General features: G+C 44.6%; 1 protein-coding gene across 1 annotated transcript in view; it reads left to right on the top strand.

Annotated features, from left to right (window-relative positions):
* CHAT (choline O-acetyltransferase) overlaps nt 1–22,538 on the top strand; it is a 180,597-nt gene that overhangs the window by 71,612 nt on the left and 86,447 nt on the right. Inside the window, exons 4-7 of the mRNA XM_075347294.1 lie at nt 6,623–6,741; nt 9,723–9,776; nt 19,468–19,648; nt 21,574–21,751. Coding sequence (XP_075203409.1) covers nt 6,623–6,741; nt 9,723–9,776; nt 19,468–19,648; nt 21,574–21,751 — 532 coding nt within the window. The remainder of the gene's footprint in view (nt 1–6,622; nt 6,742–9,722; nt 9,777–19,467; nt 19,649–21,573; nt 21,752–22,538) is intronic.

The following is a 22,538-nucleotide window of genomic DNA, read 5'->3' as shown; positions in this document are numbered from 1 at the left end:
GGAAGAGATAACTATGTCCAATGAAGGTGGAGTCATACCTGAACCAGATGAATCAAGTTCTGACTTTGAAGATGATACAAGACCAAAATTGTTTTCCCAGGAGGAGATGAATGATTTGGTAAGAGACTTAAATCTTCCCAAAGATGCCGCTGAGTTACTCAGCTCAAGGCTCAAAAGAAAGAATTTATTGTTGCCAGGAGTGTCTTTTTCATGGGTCAGACATCGTGAAGACGAGTTAGTTCCTTACTTTGCCCAGGAAGATAAGTTGGTTTATTGCATCGATGTCGAAGGTTTGATGGGTCAATTCAAAATCCAATATGATTCAGCGCAATGGCGTCTTTTTATAGATTCTTCAAAAAGAAGTCTCAAAGCAGTTTTACTCCACAACGGCGGTTTTTAGGCTTCCATCCCTGTAGGTCATTTCGTACACCTCAAGGAAACCTACGAGAACATGGAATTGGTTCTTCGTAAACTTAAATATGAAGACCACGGTTGGCAAATGTGCGGGGTTTTGAAAGTCTTGTGCATGCTGCTCGGGCAACAAGTTGGGTATACCAAATGCCCTTGATTTCTGTGTCTATGGGACAGTCGAGACCGACAAAATCACTGGACCAAGAAGAATTGGCAGCCTAGGGTGCTCACAGTTGGTGAAAAAAAATGTCCTCCGAGAAACTTTGGTTCCTCCCCATAAAGTTCTTCTACCACCTCTCCACATCAAATTAGGATTGATGAAGCAATTCGTAAAATCACTTCCAAAAGATGGAGAATGCTTCAAATACTTGGTCACCAAGTTTCCAGGCCTCTCGGAGGCAAAATTGAAGGAAGGTGTGTTCGTCGGACCAGACATTAGAAGGCTTATAACTGATCAAGAGTATATCAATACCATGACGCATCCTCAAAAAGAAGGGTGGATTGCATTTAACCCCTTAACGACCGCCGATACGCTTTTTAACGGCGGCAATTAAGGGTACTTCTTCCGATCCGCCGCTTTTTTACGGCGGTCGTAAAAAAGGGTATAGCACCCCCCAGAGTCAGAAAATCTCTGAGATTTCAGCTACCGGGGGTAGCTGAGACCCTGGAGATCATGATTCTGGCCGTTTTTTCCAATCCCCGCTCACGTGATCACTGGTATACACCGTATACCGATGATCACTTTACAGTAAATGGCAGCACCGGTAAAAAATGATTTATCTCCCATCTGGCATGATCAAACATGTCAGATGGGAGATAGATCTCTTCCCCGGTTCCCCCTGGTCCCCCGGTGTCCCAAAGTGCCCCCCCCCGACCCCCAACCCCCTCCCGAAAATCCAAGATGGCCGCGCGCACAGCAGCGCACCAGCCGCATTTACCGGTTTTCTCTGGTTTCTGTCGCCATCACACATGCAACAGAAAACCCCTCCCCAGGCCCTGCCAGGTCACCTCCTATTCCCCCCGGTGCCCTCCAGTGTCCCCCGGTGTCCCACGTACCTGTCGCAGCTCTGATCCCCCGCGGCCCACTCCTCCTTCACAGCAGACGCCGGTCACACGTGCAGAGCAGCTGACAGCTAAGCTTTCTGCCTTCAGAGATGCTGGCTGCTGCTGCTCGGCACTCTGCAGCTGTGACCCTGGGAGAGTGGGTGCAGATTCTTTGCACCCACTCTCCTCAAATGGAGGGTCTGCACTCCTAGAAAATGGAGGTCATGTTCCCTGACCGTGCCCCCCCATATTCTAGAAGGTCCAGAATCGCTGCAGGACTTTCAAAATGGATTACAGGGGACCCGATTTTTTTTTCTTTTCAATAAATTAGTGAAAGAGGGAATGTTTTGGGGGAGTGTTTTTTAAAAAAATTTTTTTTTTTTTTGCCATTTTTTTTTTTTTATTACTGTCAATTAGTAATGTCTGGTATCAAATAGATGCCGTGACATAACTAATTGCTGGGCTTGATGCCAGGTGACATTACTCATCTGGTATCAACCCCATTTATTACCCCGTTTGCCACCGCACCAGGGGAACAGAACGAGTTGGGGCAAAGCGCCAGGATTGGCGCATCTAATGGATGCGCCACTTCTGGGGCTGCTGCGGCCTGCTATTTTTAGGCTGGGAAGAGTCAAATAACCATAGCTCTTCCCACCCTGAGAATACCAGACCCCAGCTGTCAGCTTCACCTTGGCTGGTGATCTAATTTGGGGGGACCCCACGTTTGTTTGTTTTTTTAATTATTTATTTATAAATAATAAAAAAAAAAAACAGCTTGGGGAGCCCTCCAAATTGATCACCAGACAAGATGAAGCTGTCAGCTGTGGTTTGCAGGCTACAGCTGTCTGCTTTACCCTAGCTGGCTATCAAAAATAGGGGGGACCCCACATCATTTAGTTTAACTATTTTTTTGGGGGGGCTAAATACAAGGCTAGGCACTCTTTAGTGCCACATGAAAGGCACTAAAGGGCACCAGCTTAGAATATGCAGGGGGTGGGATGTTATATATGTTTGACATCTATCCATTCATCCACTGTAGCATTTTACGCTGTGTGTCCACAATCAGGGTTTGCAGCGTTTTGGGCGCAGAGTGTTTTCCCTGCATCCATAATGCTGCGTTGTGCAGTAGAAGCACAGTGGAAGGATTTTTAGAAATCCCATGCCCACTGTGCTTCTTTTCTCCGCAGCATAAACCGACCTGGCTTCCCGAGCCTCAGCAAGTCAATTTGTGCTGCGGAGACGAGAGTGCTCTCTGCAGGTAGAATAGAGCTAAAGTCCACAGCAGCCTGAACCCAAATCGTGGGCATGGGCAGCTGCGTTCTCCCGTGGACAACACTCACATCTCTGCAGGAAGGCTGGCACTGTGTGCTAGATGACGTGTCGCTGGATCATGGCCACATAGCCTAACAGTGAGAATATTGTACAGCAACAGCAACATTTTTGTGAAGTACCTGTGGATTCAAAATGCTTACTATACTCCTGAATAAAATCCTTGAGGGGTCCAGTGTACAAAATGGGGTCAGTTGTGGGGGGTTTCTGATGTTTAGGTACCCAGGGGGCCCTGCTAATGTGACATGGTGCGCGCAATTTATTTCAACTTTTCCAAAATTCAAATGGTGCTCCTTCCATTCCAAGCACTCCCATTTATCCAAACAGAGATTTTTGGCCACATGTGGGGTATCCCTGCTCTCACAAGAAATTGGATAACAACCTGTGGGGTCCACGTTTTGTTGTTGCCTCTTGAAAAAGTGAGAAATTTGATGCTAAATCAACATTTTTGTGAAAAAAATGAAAATTTCAATATGGCAACCTAAGCTTATCAAATTCGGTGAAGTATTTGTGGATTCAAAATAAAAGCCTTGAGGTGTCTTGTTTCCAGAATGGGGTCAGTGTGGGGGATCTCCACTGTTTAGGCACCTTAGGCTTTCCAAATGCGACATAGCGCCCGCTAATTATTCCAGCCAAATGTTCAGTCAAATGGCACTTTTTCCCTTCCGAGCCCTGCTGTGCACCCAAACAGTTGATTTCCACCACACATAAGGTATCAGCATACTCAGGAGAAATTGCACAATAAATTTTATGCAGATTTTTTTCCTTTTACTCTTGTTAAAAAAAAAAGCTATCTGGTTGAAGTAACACTTTTGTGGTAAAAATATATATTTTTTTATTTTCACAGCTCAACATTATAAACTTCTGTGAAGCACCTGGGGGTTCAGGGTACTCACCAAACATCTAGATAAATTCCTTCTGGGGTCTATTTTCCAGAATGGGGTCACTTATGGGGGACCTCCACTTTTTAGGCACCTCAGGGGATCTCCTAATGCAACATGGCGTCCGCTATTGATTCCAGCCAATTTTGCAGTCAAATGGCCCTGCTGTGCACCCAAACAGTTGATTTCCACCACATACAAGATATCAGCAAACTCAGGAGAAATTGCACAATACATTTCATGGTGATTTTTTTCCTGTTACCCTTGTGGAAAAAAAAGCTACCTGGTTGAAGTAACAATTTTGTGGTAAAATTTTATTTTTTTATTTTCATGGCTCAACGTTATAAACTTCTGTAAAGCACCTGGGGGTTCAGGGTACTCACCAAACATCTAGATAAATTCCTTGAGGGGCCTAGTTTCCAATATGGGGTCACTTGTTTTTTTTTTTTTTGCTGTTTACGTACCTTAGGGGTCCTCCAAATGCGACATGGTGCCCGCAATCTTTTTCAGCCAAATTTCCTTTCCAAAATTCAAATATTGCTCCTTCTGTTCCAAGCCCTCCCATTTCTCCAAACAAAGGTTTCAGACCACATATGAGGTATCACCGCGCTCATAAGAAAGTGGGCAACAAATATTGAGGTCAAATTTTTGGAATTACCTCTTGAAAAAGTGAAAAATGATGTTAAAGCAACATTTTTGAAAAAAAAAATGAAAATTTTCAATATGACAATGTAACGTTATCAAAATCTGTGAAGTACCTGTGGGTCCAAAATGCTCACTGTATCCCTAGATAGAAGCCTTGAGAGGTCTAGTTTCCAAAATGGCATCACTTGTGAGGGGTTTCTGCTGTTTAGGTACCTTAGCAGACATGTAAATGCAACATGGTGCCCGCAATCTATTTCAGCCAAATTTGCTTTCCAAAATTCAAATATTGCTCCTTCTGTTCCGAGCCCTCCCATTTGTTCAAACAAAGGTTTCTGACCACATGTGGGGTATTGGCGCGTTCATAAGAAAGTGGGTAACAAGTTTTGTGGTCCATTTTGTTGTGTTATTTCTTCTAAAAGTGAATAAATTTGGAGTAGAGCAACATTTTATGTAAAATTTTATTTTTTGCTTTCTTTCATTCCACTTTGCTTTAGTTCCTGTAAAGCACCTGAAGGGTTAATAAACTTCTTGGATGTGGTTTTGAGCATTTTGGGGGGTGCAATTTTTATAATGGTGTCACTTTTGGGTATTTTCTTTCACCTAGGCCTCTCAAAGTCACTTCAATTGTGATGTGGTCCCTAAAAATATGGTTTTGTGAATTTTGTTGAAAATGTGGGAAATTGCTGATGAACTTTGAACCCTTCTAACTTCCTAACCCCAAAACATTTTGTTTCAGAATTGCGCTAATATAAAGTAGACATGTGGGAAATGTTATTTATTAACTATGTTGTGTGACATAACTCTCTGGGTTAAGGGCATAAAAATTAAAATTTTGAAAATTGCAAAATTTTCTAAATTTTCATCAAATCTCCGATTTTTTTCACAAATAAAAGTAAAAAATATCGTTCTAAATTTATAACTATCATGAAGTACAATATGTCATGAAAAAACAATGTCAGAATCACGGGGATCCGTTGAAGCGTTCCAGAGTTATAACCTCATAAAGGGACACTGGTCAGAATTGCAAAAAAATGGCCTGGGCATTAAGTACAAAACTGGCTTCGTCCTTAAGGGGTTAAAGAGGTCGTAGAGAAATTTTTAGGCAATAACAAAGACCCTGACTACAAACAAATCGTCAGACGAATGCTGAAAGCATTTCAAGCTTTAGGTTACCTGATGAGTTTGAAAGTGCATTTCCTCCATTCCCACCTTGACAACTTTCCTGAAAATTTGTGAGCTGTGAGTGAAGAGCAAGGTGAACGATTCCACCAGGACATTAAAGAGATGGAAAGAAGATACCAGGGAAGATGGAGCATTACAATGATGGCAGACTACTGTTGCATGCTTCAGAGAGACATTACAGATGCTACTCACAAGCGTAAATATACCAAGAGAAGCCTCACAGGGAAAAAGAGTCGATTTCAGTGTGTGTTAGTGAGTTCATTGCAGTTAAAAAAAAATATATTCATGAAATATTTGTAATAAAAAATTCATTTTATGAGTCTATTTTCATTTATTTTGAGGTATTGTCTTATTGAACATAGTTACTTAAATTGTCAGAAAACGTGATGTCCTATGACAAAACGGAGGTCATTTTCGGATTCAGCGCACTCAAAAACATAAAGATTACGTGGAATAACCAAAACAGCTCTCTAAAAAAAATTTTTTTGCAGACCTCTGTTATGATGCACAATTCCACCAGTTTTGGAGGTAGTTGTGGCCTCCTCACCTCTTGGCCTCACAGGTTGCACTAATTATATGTTCCTGCGAATGATTACCATCTTATATCTCTGCTGCACTTATACAGCATAGGTATTGCTTATTTTTACAATGTAGTTGTGAAATGTCTCTATTATTATTTTTTCCCTTCATTGATTGCATTGCTCTCTAAGTTAAACCTGCTACATACTAAATACATTATTAGCCATAATCTTTGTGTCAGGAGATAGTACCTCATTTAGATTGGTTTTACTTTAACATCACGACACATAATTACTAGGGATGATCGAATACCTCAAATATTTGGCTTTTCGAATATTTTCCGAATAGGTCGCCGCTGTTCAACTATTCACAAATATAATGCGCAATGTAAGTTTATGAGAAACCCGAACAACAACTATTCGGGCTTCCCATAGACTTACATTGCGCATCGAATATTCGCATAGTGGCGACCTATTCGGAAAATGTTCGCGAAGCCGAATATTTGAGGTATTCGATCATCCCTAATAATTACAAATACTTGGTAGATAAAATTCCCATTTCATCTTCCGGTGACTTTATCTCGAAGATTCCTCATAATTTTGTTCTTTCAGATACACCAGTACTGGCTGGATGACATGTATTTAAATAATCGGATGCCGCTCCCAGTTAACTCCAGTCCGGCAGTAATATTTGCACGCCACAACTTCCAGGATGCCAATGATCAATTAAGGTACTGTAATACTGAATGCTTCTTTTCTAGCACATAACGGTGGCTGTGGTTTACATATCACATACACAAAACATACTGGCAACTGTGCAAAATGCAAATGACCTGAAAATATGGTCCAACATTATTGTAGACATCTGTTGGAGTAGTAAAATTCATTCCATAAAAAGAAACAATAGATGCCTGTGTCCACACAGAATGACACAGGGATAGCAGTCTCTCCAATACTTCCACAAATTAAACATGTAAAATAGCATTTGGTTTCTTGAAAATTCAAAACAGCCCCCAAAAGTTTTACTTATAGCATGCAAATGTTACCTGGCATAACAAAAGATACAAATACAAGCTGAATTCAATACAGCCATTTTACCTATTAGAATTACGTGTGTAGAAGTGACCTGTGCAACTGAATAGGACATTCTTGCTATAAGAAGTTAATTTTTATCTACAAGATAGGTAATAACTTGTGGATCAGTTGGGGCACAAGGAATGAGACCCCCAATTTATACTCTTACAATAAACTAGAGATGAGCAGATCAATCCGCAGAGGATCAAGTTCAAATCATATTTCCTGCAAATAAATAAAAGGCAAAAAATAAAACTATAGCTAAGTTATGTGTAATAATGAGAAATGACACAAGGAAAAAGTATTAATCAAATGAATAAACAGAAGGGCAAAACGTTATGGAAAGGCATGACACCAGCTGAAATCAATCATTAACTAGAAAGTAATCCTACCACTTAGTGAAAAATAATAGCTGGTTCATCTGATGGCCTATAAAAATGTGTCTCATTATCAAGGTGCCACACAAGAAACATCTCATAATGGGTAAAACCAGTGAGGTGACTCAAGACCTTTGCAACCTTATTGTTCCAAAACATACTGATGGCATTGGTTATAGAAGAATTTTCTAAACAATGGAAGGCTCCAGTGATCACTGTTGGGGCCATAATTTGGAAGTGGAAAGAACATAATTTCACCATTAACTGGCCATGACCAGGTGCTCACTGCAAAATGTCAGAAAGAGGACTGAAAGGAGTTATCCAAGAGCCAAGAACCACCTGTAAAGAGCTACAAAAAGACCTGAATTTAGTAGGTATAATTGTTTTAAAAAACCCAATAAGTCCTTCACCCAACCTCCACGGCTTGTATGCACATCAGAATGCAAGACTCCATTGCTGAACAAAAAGCAAGTTTAAACATGTTTAAAGTTTGCCCAACAACATTTAGTCAAGTCTGTCATATACTGGGAGAATATACTGTAGTCTAGTCAGATGAGACCAAAATTGAATACTTTAGATGGTATAAGGCTGGGGCCACACGGGGCACTACTGCGATGCTTGCATGACACTCGGTTTACGCTGGCAGCACAGCAGGAGCCGAGTGTCATGCTAGTATCCCTGCGACTGCGGTCTGACTTTGTGATCGGACCTCAGCTGCGGGGGGCGGGCCGGCTCTCAGGAGGGGCAGGCCCGCGCTGCGGAGGGGCGGGTGGCACGGAGGAGGGGAGGGAGAGATTTCTCTCACTCTCTCCTCCGTAGTCGGCTATTGCGATTTTCGCTCTGCATGCGCGGTACACCGGTGTACCGCGAGTGCAGTGCGATTTTTCTCTCGCCCCATTCACTTGAATGGGTGGGAGAGAAAAGAGTCTCGCTTTACAGTTGCAGCATGCTGCGATTTTTTTCTCGGTCCGATTAGGACTGAGAAAATAATTGCTCATGTGCGCTGACACACAGGCTAGAATTGGTCCGAGTGGAATGCGATGTATTATCGCACTCCACTTGCACCGATTTTCTCGCCGTGTGGCTTATTAGACATCATGTTTGGAGGCCAAAAGGCACTGCATAGCACCTCCAAAACACCATACTGACAGTTTTGTTTCTCTGTTCCTATGAAGCTAACACAATCGTTCTGAGCCTTCTAGTGTGAACCTTGCTTTCATTACACAGAAGGCACAAAATATTTGATATTGTGGAATTTTTATAAATAATTAAAAAAAAATATTTTGTTCTATGCCTTCTCCTTCTGTAGAGTATTACTGATACTGTATATTCTGTTACTATGGACAAGGTATTAGGAAAACCATTACCTCCTGTTTCTCTTGGCAGCAAACTTGCTCTTTTTAAAATCAATGGGATTAAAAATACAATGCAGCCTTTCCATGTGAATTGAAGGGGTAATCCCAACAATAACATTGTCTATTTCAAACTGACCTGTTTTTAGTTTTAGTTGGAGTCACAAAATTATTACTATGTATTATTATTTATTTTTAAACCATTCATGACATTCACCATACATGTATGGCACAAGTCAAAAGCTGGTGTATGAAGCGGGCTCACGGGGTGGGGGTGGGAGTGGTTGGGCCCGCCTGGGTGGGCCCGTCCCCTCCCCCGCCCCATATTCGGGGCCCCATACTCGACAGGTAATGGCTGTGTATTACAGCCAGGACCTGTCTCTAATAATCACAGGTGAAGCGAAGTGCCATCGGCATTTGTTAACCTCTTAAATCCCGCTGTCAAAGTCTGACAAGATTAACAGAAACCAGCACAGAGCCGCAACATTTTAAGGGCCCATTGGCAAGTCTGTGATATGATCGCAGGTCGCTGATGAGTTTATATGACAGCAGGGGGTCTGCTGAAGACCTACTTGTTTCTCATACCGGCGCTCCTTTGAAATCCTGCCACACCGCAACCCCACTCATCTGATATTGATGACCTATCCTATAAAGCCTCCGAAAACCCTTTTAAGGAAAGCATTACCTGTTGAAGTCAAAGGAAAAGACATTCAAAAACAGCAAGAAAATACTGTAGGGCAATATATAAAAGCCTTATGTTATTACTGTTTTTCAAGTCCTAATCAGTTTAATACTTGGAAATTGGGTGTTAAAATATAAATGGATTCACTATTGAATATAGGAAGTAAATCTGCACAAAGGTTCATGCAGTTTGACAAATAACATTACTTTCTATCTGTTTACTCACAGGTTTACTGCTAACCTCATCTCGGGAGTGCTTGATTACAAAACTTTATTGGACATGTAAGTCACGTTTTTGGGATAATTTAAAACCTGTTAGTACAAAGGTTCCTTGTAATTATGTAACTTCAATATTACTGAAGAAGCAGCAGCTAATGTAATTGTGTCATACAATAACTTTCATTACATTTATTGGCTGTTTGGTTTACATTCTCCTGAATGCTAGAAAAATTGCACATAAATATGAGCTATATCTGATGCTGGAAGAAAATATAGTGTCGTAACTATTATAGAATTCTTAGACAATTAGTACATTGAAAATGATTAAAAATGATGTGACACCTTTCTAAACATGCAAAACTGTATAACAATAAGGTGAATAAATGCATAATGTATAACAATGACAAACCTTCTTCCTTTAAATGAGAGGGAAACAATAATTACAGTTATAGTCCAGTCGTACAATGATTTTCCAGCTAATTAAAAATAGAGGTAAGTGATCTTTACACAGTTTCATAGTTTTTTAGGTTGAAAGTAGACATATCTGCATCAAGTTCAACCTATAGCCTAACATAGACGTGGGTAACTGCAATTACCTTTTCTGCGGCTCCCAAGGACCGCAGTGCGCAGGCCGGCAGCTGCATTACTTCCGGCCCTTTATACTCCTGTTGAATGCTGTGAGCACATGCATTGAAGGATTGCATCCTCACTATGTCCAGTGCCAGCGTAAATACATACTCTGCGGGTGGAATTAGTTTACCATACTCTCCCATCCACAGTTGACACTGTCAGCCCCAGCCTCCCCAGTGAAGTGCATGCTCCAGCCTCCCCAGTAATGTATATGCTTCAGCCTCCCCAGTGATGTACATGCTCCAGACTCTCCAGTGATTTATATGCCCCAGGCTCCCCAGTGAAGTGCATGTTTCAGCCTCCATAGTGATGTAGGATTGTGTCCTCACACTAGCCAGTGCCAGTGTAGACACATACTTTGCGGGTGGATTTAGACTGCCATACACTCCCATCCCACAGTTGAAGGCAGCAACTCCAGCCTCCCCAGTGATTTACATGGTCTATCCTCCCCAGTAATATATATGCACCAGCCTCCTCAGTGATGTATATGCCCCAGCCTCCCCAGTGACGTTTGTGCCCCCAGCCTCCCTATCTAGGTGGGACATTAAGAATGCCACTTTGATAATCTGAAGAAAAATTGTGGGGAAGCAGTACAAAGTGCAGCATTAACGAACCCTCGGCATTGCTTTGGGTCATCATTGAATCACGGTGGAGCAGACAGATGAAGTCTGGATACAGTAGGACCTGGAGCATTCTGGCGGATATTCACCATATGTAGTTGGGTCGAAATTTTCCCTTGCTGTTTTCCAATGTGAGATATCTCAGGGTATAGTTTGGACAGGAGAGTAGTGACAGAGTTACAGCCTGTTTAATCTGTTAATGTCGAAGCAGCAGAAAGCGTAATGGCTGAGATGTCGGGTGGACCCACGGAGGTCAGGATTACCCTGGAGGGGTGTGACTAAGTGCCTGTTAGGTATTTACCAGAGCCAATTGTAATGCTCACTGGTGTGGAGGCGGTGAGCGGGAGTGGACCCATTGCACCTCAGGGGAACACAGGCTTACCCAAGTAGACTCCAGATGCTACACCCAGGGTAGAACCCAGGACTGTGGCAGCTGAGCAGAGCTGGGTGGCAACAAGACTGGGGTCAGGTAATGGACAGGACAGGCAGGGTGGGCACTGACAGGACAAACAGAGCAGAAACACAGACTGGACAGCAACATAAGTGTGACGCCCCTGAACTAGTCAGGGTTGTCACAGGGTACTGCACTCCTTTCTCTTTTGGTGCAGAGCTCAACCCACCATGGTTCTGGGATCCTAACCTTTGGTATTGCTCCATCAGCATTCAAATCCTAACCAAACCTTACACCACACCCTGTCAGGCACACCAGTGAGTGGTCTAGCTGGAAAAGGGCCACCCGCCTAGGGGTCAGAAAGACTGGTGGGAGGGGCTGAGTCAGAAGAGTGGTAGCCCTCAGAGAGTGGGGAGCTAGAGGAAGTTGAAGCTCCCTGAGAGACGTTGGCTAGGTCGCAGACGGTGGTCTGGGATCGGAGGAGTCAGAGACCCGGTCGCAGGGTATTAGAAAGGGGTGCCAGACTTAGTTTGGGAGAACGGTCAGCACCGGAACATCTAGTAACCGAACCGGTACCGAGCACGGCAGGGTACTGGTACTTAGATCGGGGAGTAGCTTCACGCAACCTGATAATTAACCTGTGGATGATAGTCTCTTTATGAACTTTCCTCAAGAGCTCAGAGATCGAAGGCATCAACACAACGAGGGCGATAGGGCTTTCCAGCTTATTCGGCCCACAGAAATCTCAAGTGTCAGCCATCGAGAGCACAGCTCCACTAACTAACCATAGGGAGCGGGACCCTGAAAGCTTCAGGCTGAGGGATCACTCAGAACATCTAAATTCTAGGGCATGGAGGCAGGTTACAGACCATCAGCAATACCAATGGGAGTGGACTCCCGGACGAGCTCCCCTGAAGTGGCAGCGGCACCCAGAGACTTGGTTTACTACTGTGTCAGAGTCTGCTTTATGGTAGCATCAACACCAACAAGGCCTGAGTGAGTACGCTGCCTTGCCCTGCGTCCAACCTGCACTACGCTCCCCTACACTCCATCATCCAGAGTCCCAGGGCCTCCCCTACCTGTGGAGGGAACGACATCTGGCTACCCCGCTCCATCTCCACTGGGTACTCCCATCGGCAGGGGCGATACTCCCCTTACCACGAACATTAATCCCCTGTAAATAACCCCCCTTTCATTTTCGGGTGACCCTGAACTCCCGGGTCCGGAGACCCTTGAGTCACGGCAACCCTGGATCTGAGCAGTCTGGCTGCTTCAGGGGGGGAACATGAGCACAGATACAGGCAGGTACAGAACATCCAGTACAGGTCAACAGGCACAGGTCATCTGGCACAGGACATCAGAAAGGACCCCAGACATCAGGGTACAGGTCATCAGGCACAGGATATCGGGTTGCAGGTACAAGACATCAGGCAGAGGTCATCTGGCAGAGGACTGTAGGAGGAATTCTGGTCATTAGGGTCCAGGTCTTCAGTCACAGATCACTAGGCACAGAACATCGGGTTCAGGACATCAGGTAGCAGGTACAGGACATAGGGGATGGGATACAGACTGATACAAGGACACAGGAAAACAGAGAGGATGGGTCCAGGAATACAGACAATGTAGACACAAGAAACACAGAGCTGGTGCTGGATACTGGCAGACCAGACCAAATAGGCTGGACCAATAGACAGGTAATAGGATCAAGTGTCACAGAACGTAATACCCTTTTTTATTTTTAGTGCTGCCCCCAGATTGGTTTAATATGATAATGTGGCTTTGAACCAAAAAACGTGTGCGCACGTTGCGTTTTTTTCCACGGAAATGCTGCGTTTTGAACTGCAGCGTAACTGCATGCGTTCAGCTTCCCCCAGCAAAGTCTATGAGAAAGCCGAAAAATCAATGCACACGCTGCGTTTGTAAACACAGCATTTTGGATGCCCAAAATCGCTGCGGAAAAAAAGCAGCATGTCACTTCTTTTGTGCGTTGTAGCTGCGTTCTCCACCCATTGAAATCAATGATGTGGGTCAGAACGCAACCAAAATGCACTTGGACTGCATTTTTGTTGCGTTCTGCATGCTTTTTTTGACAAGCAAACTGCAGGTCTTTTCAGTTTCTGTCAATGTTGGTAAATTTCTGTCTGTGGATGTTGGTGAATCTCCCTCTGTCTGTCAGTCGGTCAGTCTCTTTCTCTGTCAGTTGGTCGCTCTGTCTGTCTCTATCTCTCTCTCTGTTGGTCGGTCTCTCTCTCTCTGTCTGTCCCTCTCTTTGTCGGTCTATCCCTCTCCCCCCTCTCTCATACTCACTGATCTCCTGATCACAGCTGCAGGTGGGCGGGTCTATATGCAGTAAAATAAATAAATAATTTAAAAAACCGACGTGCGGTCCCCCCCAATTTTGATACCAGCCAAGATAAAGCCACACGGCTGAAGGCTGGTATTCTCAGGATGGGGAGCGTCACGTTATGGGGAGCCCCCCAGCCTAACAATATCAGCCAGGAGCCGCCTGGAATTGGCGGGAATGTCGGGATGTAGGCGGTAATGTCGGGATGTGTGCGGGGATGTAGGCGGTAATGTCGGGATGTTTGCGGGGATGTAGGCGGTAATGTTGGGATGTGTGCGGGGATGTGTGCGGGGATGTCGGCAGTAATGTTGGTGTGTGTGCGGGGATGTAGGCGGTAATGTCGGGATGTAGGAGGTAATGTTGGGATGTGTGCGGGGATGTAGGTGGTAATGTCGGGATGTGTGCGGGGATGTGTGCGGGGATGTCGGCGGTAATGTCGGGATGTGTGCGGGGATGTCGGCGGTGATGTCGGCGGTAATGTCGGGATGTGTGTGGTGAAGATGATAATCGGGACGCCACACACAGACAGAGCCGTGGTATGACAATGAAGTCGGGTGCAGTTCACCCGAGTTCATTCTCATTGCGCTACTCTGTCTGTGTCTGCTGTCAGCCGGCATGTAGCAGAGCTGAATTGCCGGGGGAACGCACTGTCAAAAATGCATCCAAAACGCATGTAAAAGCATCCAAAATGCATGCGTTGTGGATGCATTTTATTTTTTAAACGCAGTGTCCAGTCTGCCAGAGGGTGCGTTCTTTTCTGTACTGCAGAGAACGCAACGTGCGCACATAGCCAAAGTCTAAGAAAGCATGGTAACACCCAGGTACAAAGTAAACATATTGGCATACAATTAGTGTAATTATATTCATACGTCATGCTGTAAATATTAGTAGTAACCCTAATTTTACAGTAGAAAGGAATAGCACTCTGGTGTGGAAGCACCCCTGATGTGCCAATGTGACAGATGAACAGTTCCCCATGGAAAGGCAACAACTGATGGGTGAACGGCTATTGTAATTTATGTGATAACAGCATGTGGAAAACACAAAATGAGAATTGCACTGATGCGATCGGATGAGCGAGAGCATACGATTTATATGCATTATTATTATAATACTAAAGGATCTAAGTTTTCCCATCTACTGATTCATTTCATCTTGCTTAAATCCACAATATATGTTATTGAAAATAGTTTATCTATAGTGAGATATCTCACTTCTGTATGTACTGTCTGTAGCTGAGATACTTTTGCTAAGGCTCGTATAAACATTAGAGAAAAGTGATCTGAACTTTATGATTTCGGAGGGACAGTAAAACTAGTTTATTTGTATGGGGGCCTTCCAACTCTCCTTTGACAGATGATGGCAAGGGAGGATTGCTAGCTGTATGTAAATTTCTAGAAAGTCACTAAAAATACAGTATCTCTGTGAAAAAAAACAATTCAAATCGCACTCACGCGCTCATTTTACACAGTACATTTTGATCATGTGTCACATCAGTACGGTATATTCAGCTACAGATGAATTAGATGTATTACTAGTAACCTTCATCTTAACCTTCACAATTCATTCCGATTTTCCTATTTGTCTACAAAAAAAAATATTTGTTTTCTGTGATTTTTATCAAGAGAAACAAAAGCATGGGATTTGTGTGTTAGAGGAAGGAAGTATAGGATAAGTTGAATTGTGAGGCACAATCAATTTGTGATGTGACGAGATACTACTCCTTCCCTTTTAATCACCCATATTGCACCAAATTGGTTGGTATGGTGTGGTTGGGAGATCTATATAACTGTTGTCCACTGCTTGTTGCATATTATGGTTTTATCCTGAGGAAGAGGCCAGATCACCTTGAAACGCGTAGATAAATGAAACCTGTCTAATTTCATTGGACTCATCGTTTGGCTATACAGGCAGCGCAGAGGAACCCTTTTCTACCTCATCATATTGTCATAGGGTGAGAGGGGATAGCAGGGGACCGAGGCTCCTAGACTGGCCCTTAGACTAGGGGGCCCTAGTTGTCCCTAATCGCAGATATACTTCTAATGGTGAAAATGTGCTCGCTTTTCTTGTCCTGCTCCTTGCCAACCCTAATCTAATACCCCCTCTCCCCCAGCCCAGTGGAGGACCGGAGCAAGAGTGGTTGAACCCACAGATAAAGAAAAATGGGGAAACCAAAAACTTTATCACACAGCTAGCACACAGGGAGATATAAGACAATATGTGATAAGAAGGAAATAAAGAGCAGGGAGGATATGTATCACATAATAAATCACAAGAAACAGGGACACAACAGCACATGGACTGGTTTAGCAAAAATAGTCGGCATGGGAAGACAGTCTCCACCATCTAAAAAGGCGGGGAGTAACTGTGATAGGTCTGCCACAACATATGGTCAAAGAGGGATCCAGAAGGCTCACAAATATTAACTCCTGCAAGCCCGATCACTAATAAGCACACAGCTGGTCGGCGTTCGAGCCTGTCTGTGCAGGTCAGAAGCACCAGGGAAGGCATCAAGTGGAGTGTTAGATTCTGCAGTGTGACCAGCATCAGGTGCCGCCATAACAGTGTGTCGCCCAGGGTTATGGGGTACTTGGTCCCAGGCGGTGTATAACTGGGGAATATCACTTTGGTGGCCGTTGCCCGGTTCCATGCCCTGGGTCCTTTTTGTAAAGGGGATATACTTACAGGGGATTAAGGCCACTTTACACGCTACGATATATCTAACGATATGTTGTCGGGGTCACGTCATTAGTGACGCACATGCGGCCTCGTTTGACATACGTAGCGTGTAACACAAATGAGCTACTGTGAACGAGCAAAAATACTCACCTTATCGTTGCTCGTTGACATGTCGCTCATTTTCAAAAAATAGAACGTCCTTCTGTGCTCCGGTTGTTCATTGTTCCAGAGGCAGCACACGTCACTCCGTGTGACACCCCTGGAACAATGAACTGCAGCTTACCTGCGGCCGCCGGCAATGCAGAAGGAAGGAAGTGGGCGGGATGTTTACGTCCCGCTCATCTCCGCCCCTCTGCTTCTATTGGACGCCTGTCGTGTGATGTTGCTGTGACTCCACACGAACCGCCCCCTTAAAAAGGAGGCGGTTCGCTGGCCAGATCGACATTGCAGGGCAGGTAAGTGTGTGTGACGGGGTTAAGCGAGGTTGTGCTGCACGGGCAGCGATTTGCCCGTGTCGCACAACCGACGGGGGCGGGTATGATTGCTTGCGATCTCGCTAGTGAGATCGCAGCGTGTAGTGCCCGCTTTAGAATTATGTTCACACGTTATGCCACTTGCGGTGTTGTGGCTATGTAGATGGAGCCGACACTGCACAATGTCCACTACTGGGGCTGGTGTTAATGGCAGCCTGGATGTTCAACCCTCCGCAAGCAGGGCCGGGCCCAAAAGGGTAGGTGATGTGACGGGAGTCGGAAGAAGGTAGTCCACACAAGGGGTTCAGTGCAACTTGTTCTTTACTCACTTTCTGGTGGTAACTGGTCACCCGAGGCCGGCTGGTCTCACCTTCAGGTCCCTTTAGTCCCAGTGCCAGTTTAGTAATCTGGTGCCTTCTTCCCCTGCACCTGTCTCTGGTTGGTGGGTCCCCATGTCGTAGAGAAGCTGGGGGATCCCGTCTGGTAGTCTTCCACTGCAGTCCGTATGACAGTAGCGTGAACCCTGTGGGGTTGGAGTCTCTGGTCCTGTCCCCAGTTCTCCTTTTGTAACTTCAAGGTTAGTGAGGTCCTTGATGGTCCCCTCACTGTGCAGGTGTTATCAGGCCTGCCTGACCTAGGGTCCTGTACCCCGTTTGAGCGTAGTTCCAGGAGTACTCCACCGTACTCCACCGGCAACTAACCTCCTGGGTACCAGGTTACTGTTCACTCCTAGTTTTGTCTGTCTGCTCACGTCCACTCTCACTGTCTAACTCCGACTAACTACTGTCCATTGTCTGCCCCTCCCACCTGGTCAACTAGTGGACTGGACTGGCTCCACCTCTAGGCAGCCATCCATTGGTCCGACCCTAGCCTTGTACCATTCTATGAGGGAATGTTGGGGAAAAACTGGGATTTTCTGAAGTGTTTGTGTGTTACCGGCAGTGGTCTTCTGGGTCCCTAGGATGTAGGCCCTGCATCCTGGTGGGGATGCAGTACCTTGTAGCTCCCTGATGGCTTCAGGGGCAGTACATTAGGAAGTTTAGAGCCAATCACTGTGTGACACATATCCTTGCAGTAGATGGTGTATTTTGTAGGTAGGGGTAGTGAAAAAAGTGACTTTTAAGTGGAGAATGAATCAGAATAACTATATTTGGCTCTGGACTGATGTTATGCTGAGGTGGTTGTCAGTCAGTGCCAGGGTGTGGTTATATAAGCAAGGATGGTTGATCTTAGGGAGATCAACATCCAACACCGCGGAGACACCATCACGTGTTTCTCAACGCAGTGATTCTAGAGCAATGCCCCCTGGGAAATATTCAAAACAAGAAAGCCTGCGGAGACACCATCACATGTTTCTCAACGCTGGCAGAAAACTAGCCAGGTCTTTCACCGGGAAGGAACAACCACAGAAAGGGCAGTCTCCAGTCAAGGAGACCACCTATGCCAAACATGGTATCCATCCACAGACAGCTGTTTCGGGGTATTTGCCCCTCATCAGTGTGGAGTAGGAAACTGGCTAGTGGGAGTATTGCCTAGTAGAAGACTACATAAGCAAGGATGGTTGACCTTAGGGAGATCAACATCCAACACCGCGGAGACACCATCACGTGTTTCTCAACGCAGTGATTCTAGGGCAATTCCCCCTGGGAAATATTCAAAACAAGAAAGCCTGCGGAGACACCATCACATGTTTCTCAATGCTGGCAGGTAACTAGCCAGATCTTTCACCAGGAAGGAACAACCATGGGAAGGGCAGTCTCCAGTCAAGGAGACCACCTATGCCAAACATGGTATCCATCCACAGACAGCTGTTTTGGGGTATTTGCCCCTCATCAGTGTGGTTATGGCTGCCGCTCAGTATATACTGAGTGGTGACTGAAACTACATCGGCTGTGTCCCTATGACTGAAAGCCCGAGACTGCCCAGAGAAATAAAGTTCATTTCCTCCCATCAGCAGGACACGCAATGTGGCAGTCTCCGCACCTCAGAACCATATTAGCCTGCAGTGTAACAACATATGTGCAAGGACTATAGTGTTTTTTACATGAAAGGTTTCATTTAACGGGAATCTGTCACCAGGTTTTTGCTCCTCCATCTGACATCATCATAATGTAGAGACAGAGACCCTGATTCCAGCAATGTATCACTTATTGAGCTGTTTGCTGTCATTTTCATAAAATCGCTGCTTTCTCTGCTGCAGATCTAGCAGTTATACAGAACTCATGAATATGCTGGACTACCTGCAGCACTCCAAGTAGTTCCTCTGATGATAATCTACTGCTGAATAAACAGTGATTTTATCACAACTACACTAAGCAGCCCAGTAAGTGAACCTCTGCTGAAATCAGGATCTTTGCCCCTGCTCTCAGGTTAGGAGGCAAAAACTTGTTGACAGATTCCCTTTAAATCATCCATATCACTAAGATAATCCTGCCCACAATATGATTACATTTTATGTGAATTTCGTAAACTCATATACTTTTTGAATCCATAAGGGTATATTCACACTCCACTTGCAATATATATCAATAAGCATACATTGGCATTTGTCATGCTTTGGCTCTCGTGTATACTAGGCAATCAGTACAATAATGATCTTTTTTTTCCAATATTTTAGGCATGATCTGCCTGTAGACTATGCTCGAGGCCAGCTGTCTGGACATCCTATGTGTATGAAACAGTACTATGGGCTATTTTCATCTTACCGTCTTCCAGGATCAACAAAGGATACACTTGTGGCTCAGGAAAGTAGTATCATGCCCGAACCGGAGCACATTATTGTTGCATGTAACAACCAGGTGAGTTCTTTTATGGGTAACCATGTCCTTTGAGCCAATGCTTGGGTCATAATGGATACTGTTGTCATAGTAAATATTGCTCATGTGGTAAATGTTTTAAAGCTGGGACAATTCCACAAACACAATTCATTCCATTTTCAATGCTTTTGAAGGAAGGTGCAGACGCCAAGCCATGATGGCTCCACACTCCTTCACCAGAGAGAGTCAGTGTTTATAGACTGTTTTGGTCGGCAGGTGCGACACTTACAATTCTCTTCAGGGCAGCGTCCACCACCCCGCAGCTGGTCACCATCATAGACAAAGGAGAGAGACACAGGATACTAGAGTTTTCTTGGCAAAACGATGTTGAACACTTTATTACATCTTCTACCATCATTTCCGACATGGCCACATTTCTAGAGTGCTACTGCCACTTTTTCCCTGGGTTCTCCATCTGGCCTATCCCACCAATTGGGACATAGTCCTCCAGCTCCCAGGCCTATGCCTCTGCTCCCCCCTCTTCTCTCTTTAGCTACCAATGGTCCTCTCACTGCCCCTGATGGCTTCTAGTCACTCAACTTCCTTTGGCCCGTCCAAAGTTCTCTGTCCTGATGGCTATCTAGTCCCTGGACTCCTCTAAGCCTATCCTAAGGTGAGCTGTAGGCTCCGTACCATTTCAGGATACCTCCGGGCTCCCCAATGGGCCCAAGTTACAAGCAGCACATATCATCGCATACATTGTAATGCAACACAAATAGCTTAAAACTTACTCTTTATAAAACAGGAGGACAGTCCCACACAGTAGAGGTAGGGGTAACACGACCACCTCCTACATTTTTACTATACTGATACTTTTTCCTATACTCTTTCATCGTATCTAGTAAAGTTTGTGGTTATATTTATCAAGTTGAAGACCTTTGGTTAGCTTCTTAAGAATGCACTTTTGATAAAAATCAGCTGTTCAACACTATTCTCCAAGCACAAATTAACTTAGGCCACTATTCTGGCTCTCACAGAGCCCATTAAAATACTTTCACCACTCCAGACTACTTGGATATCAGGTACATACTAAACACTTAACGCTGCTTTACACGCAACGATATCGCTAACGAGATGTCGTTGGGGTCACGGAATTTGTGATGCACATCCGGCCTCGTTAGCGATGTTGTTGCGTGTGAAACGCAGGAACGACCGTTAACGATTAAAAATACTCACCATATCGTTGATCGTTGACGCGTCGTTCTAATCCCAAATATCGTTGCTGCTGCAGGTACTATGCTGTTCGCTGTTCCTGCGGCAGCACACATGGCAGGAACAAGGAATATCACCGTCCCTGCGGCCGCTCGCAATGAGATAGGAAGGAGGTGGGCGGGATGTTCGGCCCGCTCATCTCCTCCCCTCCGCTTCTATTGGGCGTCCGCTTAGTGACGCCGTTGTGATGCCGAATGAACCGCCCCCTTAAAAAGGAGGCGGTTCACCGGCAGCAGCGACGTCAATAAGAAGGTAAGTACGTGTAACGGGTGTAAGCGATGTTGTGTGCCAGGGGCAGCGATTTGCCCGTGATGCACAAACGACGAGGGCGGATACGTTCGCTAGCGATCTCGCTAACGAGATCGCAGCATGTAAAGCGGCCTTTAAAGTACCAAAATTATGGCATTAAAGTTCTGTCCCCTTACCACTCCAATAGGTCCACATTAGAACGTAAGTGGTTTTGCTACAGCTCTTGGGATATGGTCCTCAAGATTTATAGATAGATAGATAGATAGTAGAAAGACAGACAGGTAAAAAAGCAAATCCTGTGTAGTCTGACCTTGCTGTCATAATTTCTTTCATCTGTCTACCAATATTTGACAACCTAGCCTCCTAGTTGCACTAAACATCTACGCAGTATACATAGGGAATGATCTGGCACAGTAACATATTTAGTCTTTACTTTTCTCCAACAGTTTTTTGTGTTGGATGTTGTTATTAACTTCCGCCGTCTCAGTGAAGGAGATCTATTCACTCAGCTTAAGAAAATAGTTAGACTGGCAGAAAATGAAGATGAGCGCCTTCCACCAATCGGATTATTAACATCAGATGGAAGAGCAGAGTGGGCACAGGCCAGAGAAGTGCTAATGAAAGGTAAGCTACCAATTGTCCAAACACTATAGCAGAGAAAATCAATAAACCTACGCAAGGATGTTGCTGGAATTGTCAATCTAGCAGCCTACTGGATTTTACATCTTGGTACAAGCTCAATGATTATCAGAACGCAAAGATTATCACAGTGCTTTATCAGTGCTTTGCTCAGGCAATAAATGGTCAGGGAGGTCTTACAGGCTATGCTCACCCTCTTACTGCAGACTATAGGACACCGGGACTTTTTTTTTTCTTTACAAAAAATGTGTCTTAGCAATATACAAAAAAGCGTTAAGAGTTTTCTAAGATAATTTAAAGGCAGCAAAGACAGCAATCCATGTCAAATAATTAAATAAGATATATTCCTCCCCTCTGTTCTACACCTTTACCTACTATGATCCCAGCTGATCTTCTTGTACCCTCGCTGCAGATGCCATGTTTCGTATACCAACAATCACTGGCCGATTACAGTGATCATGTGCATAAAGCAGGTTGTGATGGCTGCAGCCGATGTAAATAGTATACTAGCTTGGAGCATTGAGAACTCAGCTGTGGAACACTGATTAATAGGGATAAGTATTAGGGATGAGCGAATGTATTCGCCACTATTCGGTATCCGACAGATAACAGGCTATTCGCACCATTCGGTATTCGATTAATAAAACAGCATCCGCTCTGATACTTTCATTTACATTTCTGACCTGTTTTCCAGCCAATGAACATCTGATGTTGTTTCCCCTCACAGTAACGCCGCAGCCATCTTTGTTGTGGTGTTACTGTGATTGGCTTG

This window comes from Anomaloglossus baeobatrachus, chromosome 5, assembly GCF_048569485.1.
Source record: "Anomaloglossus baeobatrachus isolate aAnoBae1 chromosome 5, aAnoBae1.hap1, whole genome shotgun sequence".
NCBI classification, from domain to species: domain Eukaryota; kingdom Metazoa; phylum Chordata; class Amphibia; order Anura; family Aromobatidae; genus Anomaloglossus; species Anomaloglossus baeobatrachus.
The sequence above is the reverse complement of the archived record's forward strand: the minus strand, read 5'-3'. Positions and strand labels throughout refer to the sequence as shown.